Source organism: Pungitius pungitius, chromosome 11 (genome assembly GCF_949316345.1).
Source record: "Pungitius pungitius chromosome 11, fPunPun2.1, whole genome shotgun sequence".
NCBI lineage: Eukaryota > Metazoa > Chordata > Actinopteri > Perciformes > Gasterosteidae > Pungitius > Pungitius pungitius.
This window is the reverse complement of record NC_084910.1, coordinates 11,743,130-11,758,347: the sequence shown is the minus strand read 5'-3', so window position 1 is coordinate 11,758,347 and position 15,218 is coordinate 11,743,130. Positions and strand designations below refer to the sequence as shown.

At 42.0% G+C, this 15,218-nt stretch overlaps 1 protein-coding gene across 3 annotated transcripts; it reads left to right on the top strand.

The window, feature by feature from the left end:
- The first annotated feature begins 563 nt into the window (after nucleotides 1-563).
- LOC119197057 (protein PALS2-like) lies at nucleotides 564-13,226 on the top strand. 3 transcript variants are annotated; one of them, XM_037453010.2, is made up of 14 exons: nucleotides 564-731; nucleotides 2,184-2,263; nucleotides 2,803-2,875; nucleotides 3,517-3,635; nucleotides 8,699-8,851; nucleotides 9,482-9,631; nucleotides 9,852-10,079; nucleotides 10,614-10,745; nucleotides 10,933-11,035; nucleotides 11,193-11,258; nucleotides 11,390-11,551; nucleotides 11,638-11,840; nucleotides 11,926-12,054; nucleotides 12,155-13,226. In XM_037453010.2, exons 3-14 carry the CDS (start codon nucleotides 2,845-2,847, stop codon nucleotides 12,329-12,331), a joined length of 1,653 nt encoding a protein of 550 aa, XP_037308907.2. In that variant the 5' UTR covers nucleotides 564-731; nucleotides 2,184-2,263; nucleotides 2,803-2,844; the 3' UTR covers nucleotides 12,332-13,226. The 3 variants fall into 3 exon arrangements, with proteins under 3 accessions (XP_037308907.2, XP_037308905.2, XP_062421703.1); XM_037453008.2 differs by having other exon boundaries at nucleotides 2,773-2,875; XM_062565719.1 differs by lacking the exons at nucleotides 564-731; nucleotides 2,184-2,263 and having other exon boundaries at nucleotides 2,291-2,875.
- The last annotated feature ends 1,992 nt before the right edge of the window (nucleotides 13,227-15,218 follow it).

The following is a 15,218-nucleotide window of genomic DNA, read 5'->3' as shown; positions in this document are numbered from 1 at the left end:
ACAGCAAACGGGAATCACTCAACCTTGAGAGTTGGGTTAACTCTGTTATGACACCCTTACTAAAGCACTGGGCTCTCAAACCAGATTCAGTGCAGGAGATTGTCGCTTCGTGTTGATGGGTGCTACAAATGAGATTATTTATATATTTATATATAAGATGCGGGGATTGAATGTCTCAGGTGCCAATAGTCGGGATCTGATGCAATATATCTTCCTGGCGGGGTAAGTTTTCCCTCGAAATCCAATTCTTAAATCTGTTGTCAGTGGCTACGAATATGTTCCATGATCTTTTGCTAAATATATGTTTTATTACTGTTACACTGATCCTCTCCAATACTGAATACTTTCTTTAGCAGCTTTTTTTTTAATTCAGTGTATACAGAGCACTAACAACAGCGTTGTTTTCACATTTAGGTTTACAGGTCACCACGGTAAATTGGTCAAAAATATATTTGAATAAACTATTAATGCAATTGGCCTCCACGCAGATAATTTCATATATTGTAAAAAAATATTTTCAAGTATTTTATATTGGTGGGCAGTCATTAGATGCCATTAGCACATCGCTGACTGTAAGGACGAGGAACTGAGTGTAGGGGCGCGGGCACTCTGGAAAAGCACCAGAGTTAACTAACGTTACTTCTGCGCGAGTTGTCTGTTAGTTAGGTAATTATTAACTCTGAAATGAACAGAAGCGGGAACGAGTGACTGGGTGGACCTGGTTAAATCAGGTAACGTATCAACTATTAGTTTCCCCCCACACACTCCTGTATTGCGTGAAAGAATCATCATTGGACCGTCTAGTTTCTTGGCTCGCATGAAACTACCTAGCTAGCTAATGTTAGCCTACTAGCTAGATTTAGCCGGTCTGGGCCACATGCTATTACGGGTTAGCTGCTAACGTTAGCTAACCATTGGACTACGAACGCTACGTCGCAACAAAACCACGTTGTGCAGCGGAGGGAAATATATGCATTTTGCTGGCCTGGTTGTTCATTTGTGGTAACAAACCCGCATTTGAGCGTCGGTATGATACTTACGGCTTAAGCGCAAGCCAGTGTTTGCTATGAAGCGTTAGCCCGGCTAACGTGCCTTCATGTGAGCTGAGAACAAGCCGTGTCTGGCACCAACTTGGTTCTGGACGGGTACTACTGTAGTTAACGCCAATTACGACCTCGATCAACGTATTTACAAAGCACACTAGATCGCTGTGGCTTTACGCAATCCTGATAACTTTCAGCTAAGTTATCTCAGATGGAAAGGCGTGCATTTAAATCAGTGCGGCCAACACCTTTCTTGGGGGAAAAAGAGTGACTTTCGTGTTGTTCCGTGACATTAGAACAACTTCCCCATTTGTGAGCGTATGCGCCTTCATGAGAACCCATACGACTGCTCTTCCATTAATGTAGACTGAGCTCAGGGTGTGTGAGTGCAACGTGTTACAGCAAGCGACACACTTGACTCAGGTCTATTAACCCATGACATAAATACAAGAATAGAATACCGATCCCTTAGCGTTTAGAATAGTCATCAAGTTGAATACTGATGGAGACACTTTACAGTTACCAAATATACTTTTCAGGCATGTTGCATTTATTTACTAATGTAATAATTGGATCAAATACATTTCAATAAATCAAAGAACATTTACCCAACATATCGTACCTGAGTCTAATTTGTGGGGAAAGCCATTATTATTAATATTGGGTTAGTTGTACAAATGTTAGCCTGTTTTAGCTTGTATGGGGGACAATTGTACCTTGCTCCAAAATGTGTATAAGATAACCCTTAATTTGTCCCCAAGTGGAGAAACACACAAAATAACAAGATCAAAGATCAAACCAGTTATAAATGAATGTAGCACAATGAATAAATATAAACAAGAATCCACAATAGATGTAATTAAATATTCTATTCAATAATACAGATACACTATTTACAGAAATAATTATTATACCAAAAGGTTTGAGGTGTTTTTGTGGTCGTGGTATAGTTGTAAACAAGCCTGATTTCTCAGTTTTTAAAAAGTGGTTTCTACAAGCAACTGTAACAATTACAGCAGATGACAAACTAAAATCCTACAACAATATTTCAGTGAAATGGACCATGACCATGTGTTTTTTCTTTGACAATGTTTCTTTGACAATTCATTATATAGGTAGTTATTTCTTTTTTCTCTCCAGCCCCGAGGTACCAAAGTGTTTAGAAGTAATCGTGGGGGGCTACCACAGTGCTGCACTGATGATTTGAACTAGGTTTAAAGGTGAGTTTCTAGCTTTCTTTTTTTTTTGGGGGGGGGGGGACTTGGTATGATTATTTTCCCCTTTCCCTCTCATTTTTTCTGACATTTTATGAATTGACTACAGTGTTGAATATATCATGTAAATGTGCCTCACACTGTACAGTTAAATGGGACTATGTTCATAAAGCATGTGTTTCTCACTCAGGCAATGCTAGGGCTGTTTTTGCCTCACTCTGTTTTGAGTTCCCAGAGGCCTCCCTCTGTGCGGCTGCCACAACCCTCAGCCAGAAAGGCCGGAGACTCATTCTTTTGTCACTCAAGGACCCTCTTTGTCCTTCCCTCAATGCATTGTAGCTCTCTGGGCAAAGATGCACACACAAACTGGTTTTTCTACCTCATGTATCCATTGTGATTCTGAATTTGTAGAAACATGATTTAAGCTTGCTTCATTATTCATGACATGGCTTGTACTGTATAATTACCATGGCTACAGCCTACTGATTTGAAGGCTTTTCTTCTACCTTCTGCAGCCATCCAGTTGCCTTTGTTTCTTTAAGCAGACAGTTGGGTGTTTCACCTTCCTGAGCAGAGGAGTGTTAATCATGACTGTGGACAATGCGAAGTCTGGAAAAGGTAAGCTGTTAATACAAAGCTCAAAGACCAAGCCCTAACTAATCTGCTAAATTTGACATTGTATTATCATTTGAATGGTGGCCAGGGATAGTCCTGCAGGTGTGTTTTTCAGCTTCCTCTGAACAATATTCCCTTTTATGACCTACAATAAAAACACACAACAGAATTGCCACAGAATGAACTTGCAAAGCAATGTATCGGCTCATACGGGGACTGCATTTCTGTGTACTATTTTATTGAAATGAGGATAATTCAAGTTGAATATGAAATTATTTTCTTTAAGGATTTTGGGCTTTGGTTTCTTGCTTTCTCCTTTCTCTACAAAGCAGTTCTGCGGGTAGAAAAATTCCTTTGTGATTCTGTGTGTTATTGCTGCTGCAGAAATAAGAGCTGTGCTCTGTGAATTGGCCCGCTGATAGACTGTCAACTATTGTTCTCGCCTTTTAAGCTCCCATTGTTTCCCCTACCATTATAACAGCCCCACCCCCGCTGAAAAAGTGTGGAATTAAAAAAACATATTCAACATGAATATATCCATGTGAGCTCGTAGCAGAGAGCACCAGAGTGACAACTACCCCACTTCCGTTCGCTGAACCATTTGACCAACTCTGTTAACCCAATCTTTGCATGTTTCCCTTCAGCCATGCAGCAGGTACTGGACAACCTGAAATATCTGCCATTAGGCTCAGGAGCCAATGATATTGATCTCATATTTCTCCGAGGCATCATGGAGAGCCCCATCGTCCTCTCCCTTGCAAAGGTAAAAAACACCACACACACACACACACACACACACACACACAGACACAGTTGCAATCCCATTTGCTGTTCATCAAGCTTCAACACGCATATGCACAGCTCCTTGTCATGTGCGACCCTGTGACATTAACTACTTTTGCCGTATATGCTTATTATGTGTGTGGTCAAGGTAAGGTTGAAGGAAAGGTTTCCTATCTAATGCAAGCTATTACTATGCTTGTCTTTTATTGGAGAGAAACCATTATGAGATTTACATATTCCGGTTTTCCGGGTACTCCAACGATCTATGTCAACAAACACAAAAAGTAATGTAAAGCTTTGCTTAGTAAGCTGGAGTAGTCAAAAACTCTTTCTTTTCAAATATTTCACACACATTTTCACAAAACAACGAGGTTGATAGAATGAAGAACAAATGGCTTACATGACAGAAATATCATCTCCAATGCAGATTACGGTCACAAAGTTCAACCACCATCTTTATGAATATTATAATATCTTTCACAAAGGCAAGCTCTTGTCCTCAAGCGTTGTCTGTGGTCGTGGACACTACATTTAACAGTTTCATTCCCTTTGTCTTCTGTGTATGACAGGAACATATTCATATAACAGCCGTTTATGATTTGCATACAATTACAAGAATATGGCATTTTGATGTAGATTTTGGACGGAACAACAGAACCACTTGAAACAATAGTGTTTTATCAGTTATGGTTTAACCAAAGGATCTTTTCTCTGTGTTAAACATCAAAATCTCCAGTAAGCTATTCAATTCCCGTAACACCACAGGTTCTTAACTGAGTTCTGAGAAATGTACGTCAATTTTGAGAAACAACGGGCTGTTAAACAAGGAACCAACACCTGTGTGCTCACTGGGTGTAACTGGTTGTGTAGTTACATGCTAAATGTTTTTCATATTATCCTCTACCAAACAAATCCCAGCCAGTGGGAGAACATAGATGAAGGATTACCAGATTTACACGAAGGGGAGGGACAAACAAGTTGTGCCATGAAGTTGCCTTTTAAAAAGTCCAAACATTTGGAATTTTTTATTGAATTTAAAGTGTTGTTTAATTATTGGAATGCATTGATGCATTTTTCAGCTGTTAAGACCATTCAACTATTAAAATGTTCAGCTCCTTCGGGAGAGGGGTACTATTACTTTTCAGCTTTCTAGCTCTTATAATTGAATTTATAATTGAAAATAGTTGAATCTATTGGAGTAATTTTAAAATCCTCTCAAAATTTCTTCAACTTTTTCTGCTTCGCCAATCTTTTAGCTAGAAACACCATTTAAACTTTAAAATGTTGACACGAGTCTAAACTATTTTATTTTAAAAACGGCTTGTTGATATCTATTATACTTCTGAGTTTTACATGGTTTTCTATGTAGTGAGCTATAGGGCAACTTTGGAATGTTCCGGAAATATAGAGTGAGGGGAGCATCAGATTCCGGTAAAAGAAATATGGCACTTTTGTCTTCACGACCACAACCGTTTTAAGACACAGAGAGACATGTAAACCACACTGAGCCTCTCAAAATCACATTATTTTTTTGTTCTGTCTGTGACTCACAGCTGATCCATATTAGCTGATTAGTGGAACCTGACAGGACGTGAAGGTGTTCACGTCTTACAGAGGACATTTCAGAACCTCCTTGCCTTATTTCAAAATAAAAGCCTCAATGATTATCTCTACCTTAACCATGAAGCACAGAATTAAGCTGTTTTGTTAAAATATGAACTGCTCTTTCAAATACTAGTACAACTAGTACTTACTTCTTTTACTGCTAGTAACACAATTACTCTAACTAGTACTACTACTTGTATTACTACAAAATATATTTTATAATTCTCAGCTTTTATTATTTCTGTATGTTTTTCAAAACCCATAGAAGCTTCTCACATTTGTTTTTTTGCAAATCTTTGAAGTTCATTTCAGCTTTTCTCATTTCTGTATTTTCAGCCATTTTTAAATTCATTTCAGCTTCTATTTCTATTCTTTCAGCAATGTTTCAAATTAATTTCAGCTTTTTCATTTCTATATTTCCATTGCATTTTCAGGAGGAAATGCCTTTTCTAGTTGTTGTTTCTTTTTGGAGGAAAAGGATGTTCGCTCAGAGGTTGATCCTCATTCAAGTTACATTACATTACATGTCATTTAGCTGACATCAGAGAGCTCATTCCACCATCTGGGAGCCAGGACAGCGAAGAGTCGCGATCTCGCTGAGTGCTTTTCTCTCAGTGAGGGAGGAACAAGCAGCTTGGCAGATGCAGATCGGAGTGTGTGGGTTGGGATGTAGGGTTTCACCATGTCCTGGCTGTAGACTGGTCCAGATCCATTCACAGCATGGTACGTCAGTACCAATGTTTTGAACTGGATGCGAGCAGCCACTGATAACCAATGAAAAGAACGGAGAAGTGGTGTGGTCTGGGAGTATTTCAGAAGGTTGAAGACCAGTCGATGAGCTGCAGTGGTCGAATGTCGGTACTAGGGCTGCAACAACGAATCGATGAAATCGATTAAAATCGATTATTAAAAGCGTTGGCAACGAATTTCATTATCGATTCGTTGTGTCGCGCGACTATTATCTTTGAGTATTAAAAGAAAGTTGCGCGCACCGCGCAGAGCTGAGAAAAAAAAAGTTGAGCGCTCGCGCAGCAGACCATCGGAGAGACCCGTACTACTGTTCTGAAACATGCGGAGGAAGAGAAGCCAATGCGATCTAAATATTTCACACTGAAATGGGGGGTGCGGGTCCTAGCGGGCAACGGGGGGGGGGGGGGGGGGTGCTGCGGTTTTCTTTGCAGCGCCAGTAGTTTTACGTTCTAATCGCCGCGCTCGACTTCAAGGTGTAACCTTTATTATTGTTCGGTCTGAAACAGCGCGCCCAGTGACGGGTGGTGCAGCAATATTGTTGTCCGGGTGGAAATCAGGAGAAAGGTCGGGCCGGGATATTTTCGGGAGGGGCTTTGAAATTCGGGAGGGTTGACATGTCTGTAAGATATGCAAAAGCGACATGGCCTGGCACGGGAGCACCACGGCGATGATTCATGATTTTGTGCCTAATATATTTAATTTGGCGGCTGTAAAGTATACATCATGCGATGTGTGTATGTTTTTTGTGTTAGTCCATTTTATTTGCTTACTTAGGGATGTTCAAGGAGCAATCTGTTAGTGCAAAACATATTTAGAAAGTGCACAGTCAGTTCTATTTTTCAATAAAGGGTTGGAAATTAATGTTTTTACATTTTTTATTTTTTTATCCGATTCATCGATTAATCGAACAAATAATCGACAGATGAATCGATTATTAAAATAATCGTTAGTTGCAGCTCTAGTCGGTACCTGGGAGACCTGCCAGGAGAGAGTTACAGTAGTCAAGGCGGGAGATGACAAGAGCCTGAATCGGTACCTGTGCCGCCTTCTGAGTGAGAAGGGGTCGTATTCTCCTGATGTTGTAGAGCAGTGTTTCTCAACTGGTGGGTCGCGGACCCGTTTGTAGTGGGCCTTTGCTTGGGAAAATTAAAAAAAATAATAATAATTATCCCGTGATTTTATTTTGAAGGGACTTTTTGTAATGCAGCGGAGCTTCGTCTTTTTTTCCGGCTCGTCCGTCCATGTTTGGACCCCCCCCCCGGCTTCTCATTAAGGGGTAAAGGTGGGTCCCGGAGCCAGACAAGTTGAGAACCACTGTTGTAGAGCGTGTATCTACAGGATTGTGTTGTCGCTGCGATGTTGGCAGTCAGGGAGAGTTGGGAGTCAAGTGTCACGCCGAGGTTCCTGGCATTCTGAGTGGGCGTTAACACAGAGTCGCCGAAGTTAACAGTCAGGTCCTGAGTGGGAGAGTTTTTTCCAGGGAAGAAAAGTAGTTCACATCCACTGGGAGATGTCAGTCAGACATGCAGAGATCTGTGCCGCCACCTGAGTGTCCGAGTCGGGGAAGGAGAGAATTAGTTGGGTGTCGTCGGCATAGCTGTGATAGGAAAAACCATGCGAGCGAATGACGGAGCCAAGGGAGTTGGTGTAAATTGAGAAGAGGAGGGGACCCAGGACGGAGCCCTGAGGAACTCCAGTAGTAAGAGGACAAGGTTCCGACACCGATCCTCTCCAAGTTACCCGGTAGGTGCGACCATCAAGGTAGGATGAGAGAAAAGAGAGCGCGGATCCTGTGACACCAAGTTCCTGAAGGGTGGAGATAAGGATCAAGTGGTTTACTGTGTCGAATGCTGCAGAAAGGTCCAGAAGGATGAGGACGGAGGAGAGAGAGGCGGCTCTAGCAGCGTGGAGTTGCTCCGCGACAGCGAGGAGAGCAGTCTCTGTGGAATGGCCCGCCTTGAAGCCTGACTGGTGGGGGTCAAGGAGGTTGTTACTATGGAGATAGGAAGCGAGTTGGTTAAAGATGGCTCGTTTGATAGTTTTGGACAGGAAGGGAAGAAGGGATACCGGTCTGTAGTTGTTTTCTTCAGAAGGGTTGAGGGTGGGTTTCTTCAGGAGTGGGTTAACTCTTGCCTCCTTCAAAGTGTTGGGGAAACAGCCAGATAACAGAGCATTGTTAATGAGACGGGGACGAGGAAGGGAAGAAGATCGGGGGCGATCGACTGTAGAATGTGGGATGGAATGGGGTTGAGGGGGCAGCTGGTGGGACGGGCAGAGGTTACCAAGGTAAGAACTTTGTTAGGAGACAGGGGGGTGAAACAGGGAAGTGAGGGCGATTGAGGCGAAGTGTGATATAGTTGGAAGGAGGTGGGTTGGAGAAGGAGGAGCGTATGTCAGCTATTTTTTTGGTAAAGTAGGTGACAGTAGTCTACTGAAGTCTCCTGGAAGAAGGGTGCAGGGGGGAGGAGGACTGGGGGGTTCAAAGAGGTTAGTGAAGATAGAAAATAGTTTTTGGGGGTTGGAAAATTAGGACTCAATTCTGGATTGGCAGAAAGCTCTTTTTGCAGCGGAGATGGAGGCAGAAAAAGAGTACAGAAGCAACTGAAATGCATGCAGGTCATCAGGTTGTTTGTATTTACTGCTCTCAGCAGCCTTATAAAGGTTGTGTGCTTGTCTGTGTCTGTGTAGGCCCATGAGCGTCTTGAAGAAGTTAAGCTAAAAGCTGTCCGTGAGGATAATGTTCAGCTGGTCACAGAGATCCTGGATTCCCTGAACAACCTTCCAGAAGGAGATGTGGCCGCTGCCGAGCTCGTCAAAATCCTCCAGGAACCGCACTTCAAGGTATCTTTCAACTCATTCCTCTTGTATACAACTTCAAACGGGGACAAATTGACCGGATAGCGGTCGAGTGACCAGTCTAGCTTGTGTTCTATTTGTGTGGGAATAGACGTCAGAGCATTTTTCTTCTAACATCTGATCAACGCTCTGAAGTGGCAGCAGTTCTGCTTCTTTGTTGCCCTTTAGCTTCTCAATCGCTTTCAAGCTGTGGCATGGGAGGGTGGGGGGTGTATTTTCCCAGCCAATAGCAGGCTGAGTTATGTGGGTAAAGTTCGGGGGTGAAGACCGTCACATACTGTTTAAGTAAATCTTTCCATTTGCTGATGCAGTTTGTAGTCTGAGCAATGCTCACACTATGTTGTGTCTGCTGAGGGTAAGAACAAGAAGGATTTCAATTATTTATTTATTCAATTAGTAAATACATAAAAGTGTTTTTTAAATTTTAATTATTATTTTAACAAATGCATGTCACAGGTGCCATCACTATTTAGAGTTTTGTATTTTGATGCATGAACCACATAGCACTTCTGATTTTTGTTACTAAATTAAGAGATTATAAAGTACAGAGCGTGGCAAACATACTTTTAATACGGTCTCTTCTTCCCGCTGCTGTTCTTCTTTTTTCTGCTGCAGTCTTTGATCGAAGCTCATGATAAAGTGGCTGCAAAGTGCTACGAAATGCCCCACACTGCGGAAAACAGCAGCGCCTTCATTTCGAGTTCACTCATGCCAGCTGATGCTGTCAGGATGATTGGCATCCAGAAGAAAGCCGGCGAGCCACTGGTAAGTAAGCCGGGCACTTCTGTGAGCTGCAGCTCTGCAGAGGGAACGTGTTAACTCATATATTTATCTGCTCTCCATTGACTATTAAAGTGTCTTCCTTTCACATAGCAACCCGACATGAATTGCTCCTTTCACAGCAGACAGACACACCGTGCCCGTGAAATGGACCTGCGGCGTGATTTATGAATTGTAACTGTACGATACTAAATTACTCTTCCAGGGGGTGACATTTCGTGTGGAGCAGGGAGAGATGGTGATTGCTCGGATCCTACACGGCAGCTCGATTGACAGGCAGGGCATGCTGCACACAGGAGACATAATCCGAGAGGTGAACGGGTGCGAGGTCAGTCAGAGTCCCCATGAACTCCAGGAGCTGTTGGGGAACTGCACTGGGAGTGTCACGCTCAAGGTCCTGCCCAGCTACAGAGACTCACCGTCTCCTCCACAGGTGGGTGATGGAGGGGGGAAAGGAGGCTGCAATTCATACTGTCCTGTCCACAGTAATTCACATGTGCAATACTAAAAATAATTTTACAGGAAATCTTAATTGAACCCAACTTCTTTAATTGAGCTGTTTAAATCTTTAAGTTAATCGAGATGTGTAAGTCCCAGTGGGCCAAGTGTACATGGCTGTAATACTGTACCTTTCAGGAATTGGGGAGAGCTGTCTGACAAGGGTGATCCCAGAATGCTTGGCTTCTGAAAATTGAGCCCTGTAGGGTTCTATTAATAACCCTTCTTACGCTATATGGGACACACACACACACACACACACACACCACCCTATTCACTGGAGTACCACCTCCCCCTTTCAGTAACGAGTACACACAACTGCTGACACAGAGGAGCAGTGGATAGTTATGATAGATGTTGACATTTTTTTTAACTAAATTAAAAAGAAATATTGACTGTCCCAATCCTGTTGTATATACTCTTTGTATGATGTGATAGTCTGATATCTTGTTAATGCCCAATTTTGTAGGTTTATCTGAAGCCACACTTCAACTATAATCCTGCCACAGACAACTTGATCCCCTGTAAAGAGGCAGGCCTTGCCTTTTCCAAGGGAGACATCCTTCATGTAGTCAACAAGGAGGATCCCAACTGGTGGCAGGTGAGAAGATGCATTTCTGACCAGGATAGTGCTGCTTCAACCAGAGCTGCACATCTAATTAGAAGTCACATTAAATTTACATTGCAACGTTGCAAGATCCCGCCAAAGAAGGGCAGATGTTGGTGACAGATACTTAGACATGGTATCTTTTACTATGTGAAATATCTCTGGTCCAATTTCTGACTAGGCACGCAAAGTTGTTGGTGGAGCGACTGGACTCATCCCCAGTCAGTTCTTGGAGGAGAAAAGGAAGGCTTTTGTGAGAAGAGACTTGGATATTTCTGGTGCAGGTTAGTTCAAATCATGTGCTCACAAGTCAACTCCTTCACACTCTGCTCCCTGCCTCTCTGTAGTGTCAAACTATCACAGTAGTCAGACATAATGTTGCCTTAGCACCACCACCATGTGTTGATCTGATTTGTTTTTCTTTCTGTAAATGTTTTTCAGGCATGATCTGTGGAACTGCAAAGAAGAAGAAGAAAAAAATGATGTACCTCACTTCAAAGAATGCAGGTGTGCATTACCAATTTATCTTATTTTTATACATAAAATATATATTTTTTAAATTCACTTTTCCACTGTCAAACTGCAAATGCATAGACAACCTTACGGTACTCATCCAGCCTGTGAATTGCCTTGAACAGAGTTTGACCGTTATGAGCTGCAGATATATGAGGAAGTAGCCAAGATGCCACCGTTTCAGAGGAAAACGCTAGTTCTGATTGGAGCCCAGGGAGTTGGGAGGCGGAGCCTGAAGAACAGGCTTATTGTCATGAACCCACTGCGATATGGAACCACTGTGCCCTGTGAGTGAGACCGGTAGTGAATAAGTCTGCAACTACATTTGATACCAGAGTTAATGTAACACCTCTATTCATTATTTTATCTCCAGTCACGTCAAGACAGCCGAGGGAAGAAGAGCGAGACGGCCAGAACTACTGCTTTGTGACGCGAGAGCAGATGGAGAAGGACGTGAAGGAGAACCGTTACCTGGAGCACGGAGAGTATGATGCCAACCTTTACGGCACCAAGATCGACTCCATCCATGAAGTGGTGAATGCAGGCCGCACCTGCATCCTGGACGTCAATCCTCAGGTAATTTGAAGGCACACGCTTGCAACGTGTAGATCTTTTTTTTCTTCCCAAATCTTTGATTGTGACGCTTTTATCTTCCGCCCAGGCCCTGAAGCTGTTGAAGACTGCGGAGTTCATGCCATTTGTGGTGTTCATTGCTGCTCCTGAACTGGACACACTAAGAGCTATGCACCAGGCTGTGATAGATGCTGGACTTACTACCAAACTACTCACGGTATGTTTTTGGGAGCGATGATGGACTGGTCAGGGGTTATTACTCATGAAATAGTTGTTGCTGTCATAATCCTAATGGGCTGAATTTCTATCTGTAACAGGAGAACGATTTGAAGAAGACTGTGGACGAGAGTGCCAGGATTCGTCGGGCTTACAGCCACTACTTTGACCTGACTATTGTCAGTGACAATCTAGACAAAGCCTTCGACAAACTGCAGGAGGAGGTGGAGCGATTATTCGTAGAGCCCCAGTGGGTTCCAGTCAGCTGGGTTTACTGATTGTTTTCTAACCTCATGGACAGACATTGCTGTTAAAAGGCGACACATTAAAGGACGGAGAATTCAACACTGCACCCAAGGACACATCGGACCTGTGTGAATGTGGGTTTTGCACAAAGCTTTTTCAGAGTCACCTTAATCGGAATTGCCAGATTCCTTTCTAGCCCTCAATGCAACTCCCAATGCACAGGAAGTGTACTTATTTATTGGCAAAAAATAATTCTTTCTATTCATGTGGATTTGGAGAAAATACTGGCCATTCAGGATATTTTAAAAAGAAATGCAATTTGTCATTGCTCTGTATGTTGATTAGGTATTAAGTGTATTTATTTTGCAAAGTTAAGGGTAGCTTGCTAATTGAAAAGAACGATACCTCAGTGTGACAGTTTACAGTGCGAATGTCTCCAGAACATCATCTCATCTTGTCACTACAAACTCGTCATAGTAGAATAGTATCAACATTTTGAGACATCTTCTTGCTCAAGGTGGCATTCAGGCTCTGCTGTCTCTGCAGTTATTACATAGTCATACATGGAAAATGTCAGGCAAGTTTTATGTACAGGAAAAAAATCTGTAATGTTTACCCATCATTTCTCTTTCACTCAAGCACAACAGATTACATTAATTATGTTGATTGTTTGTCAGACATTTAGATCCTGTACGTATTTCTGACTGTTAGACCTGTCATACGGTGCCGTCTTGTTTAAAAGAAACTTTCCACAGAACTCTGGAACAGGGTACTCCAATCTCAGTGAACCATCCCTTTTGATGTGATATTACTAAAACTGTTTTACATTTTTTTGTTGTTTTAAAGTTTCTATCTACTTATAAAAGGTATATTTTAAACAATTTCAGAAAAGGCTTATTTTAAATAAACAACTGGTGTTTTCTAATGCTCTGCTTCGGTTTGCTTTTCTCTTTTGGGGGTGTTCAGTATGATTTCATAAACTGAACAGAACATAGTTAAAGATCTCAGGTTATGTGATTTTCCGTAGTATTCTTATGGCTCGAGGCATTATATCTTCCTGTTGTCCAGCCAACTCTTCAGATCAGATTCATCTGGTTCCAGGTCGATGTGAACCCACGTCAGATCATTCTTCGCGGATCTGACATTTCAAGAACACGTTGAGCACATTTCTTGAAATGTGGCACAAACATGCACTATCATTTAAGACTAAAGTGATTCAATTTAATGGTCAAAAGTCATTGTGACAACACAAATCACATTGTTGGCTGCAACTCATACACTATGTTACAATTTCCCCAAATTTTTGAGGAGGAAGGGAGTTGTTATTTAGGGCCGAGCATCGACGTAGTCTGAGCGGAGGACCTTGGCCTTAATATTGGGTTACAACTAGCTTAACAAAATTAGGTATGGCTGTCTAATGTCCTACAGCCGACTTCATTATGATCTGGAGACTGTACCGATCCAAATATATCAGAAGGTCAAAAGGTTTCTGCACTATCCAAGTGAGCACAAGACGTCATTTCAACGTTGAAATAAGGTTGACGTCTGAACGTCTAAGACCTCATTTCAACATCTTTTCAACCGGCGAAAAAGTGCGTGAAACATCAACGTGCTAGAAAAGGGTAAATTTCTTGATTATGTGTCATGTTGTAACGTAAGGTTGAAAGAGAGACGATAATATCATTAAGATTATCATAATAATGAATGAACTGGTCGGCAAAATTTGGTCTACGCAAAGACGTGATTTCAACGCATTTAAGATTTTTCTTAAAACGTCATGAATATGGAAATACATAGTGTGTTTCGTTAACAATATGCTTTAAGGACATAATAATGCGTACCATCTCAAATATTACTTGAAAACACCTAACTCTGCTCACATCTGTAACGCGCATGCGCAAGGGTGCAGCGCGAGGGGAAGTGTGTCCGGGAGTACGTGAGTGTTTGAATGAAGCACACCTGGAACTATAACTGTGACAATAGGATCGTTTGTTGAAGCACTGTTGTACGGGGGACGGATTTAGAGGGTACACCGCACACGCGGAGCGGACGGGATAACGTTACGTTACGAGTATTGATGACTGCACACCAATAAAGTTCAAGTAAGCAAGACTGCTTTAATCGTCCATTATGTATAGTCTAGAGAAAGACAGAACATAATGAAACAATAACCAGTTATTTTACTTGTGCTGCCCACTCGATACGGGAAAGACTCTTATTTTTGGTAAGCTAGTTAGCGTTAGCACAGATAGTTTGCTAGTTCGCATGCTAGCTTGGAGCATGCTAGCGTTCAACATGAACTGGACCAAAAGTCATAGAGTATTTTCCTTGTGTTTGGTGTTGCTAATGCGTTAGGTTGTTGCTGTACCCATATCATATTATTGCCGTTCCCATTTCAAGTATAAAATACACGTTTTTAAACCAACGCGGCCTGAAAATAGGTCGCAGCTGAATTCAACAAGTTGTGGCCTGTAAACAAACTAGCCAAAACATTGTAAGTTACTCCATGCTTAAAGCAACATTGTAAAGTATGGTACTGTGTAATATACCTGGAAATGTTACTCCAGAAATGCCATAAGTTGCAGATGAATTGTTACCTTGTTTATGATGTAATAAGTAAACAATCTATAAATAACGGTTCTAAAACACCTGCTGCTACACTTTTTTATTACTGTCATCATAAACCCAAACTACAAACTTTGCCTTTTCCCTAAAGTTTTTGTTCTTCCCTCCTCACAGGTTCCTGTGGATGGAGGCTACATCTGAGGGAGGTTGTCCCTGCAGTTGTCCTGCCTTACACCTGGTGGACTACTCTGAATATTTGAATAATTTCTGTCGTAGGAATTAAACGTACTGTACATCTTTAAGTTGTTCTTTCTGTACACACCCACTCCTCCACTGTTCACCCTTAGGTTTTGT

What these genes read in the sequence shown, in the direction of transcription:
- LOC119197057 (XM_037453010.2), top strand. Translation starts at nt 2,845, where the DNA reads ATGACTGTGGACAATGCGAAGTCTGGAAAAG. An exon ending in CAATGCGAAGTCTGGAAAAG is followed by an intron (nt 2,876 to 3,516) that starts GTAAGCTGTTAA and finishes GTTTCCCTTCAG; the next exon opens with CCATGCAGCAGGTACTGGAC. An exon ending in CCTCACTTCAAAGAATGCAG is followed by an intron (nt 11,259 to 11,389) that starts GTGTGCATTACC and finishes TGCCTTGAACAG; the next exon opens with AGTTTGACCGTTATGAGCTG.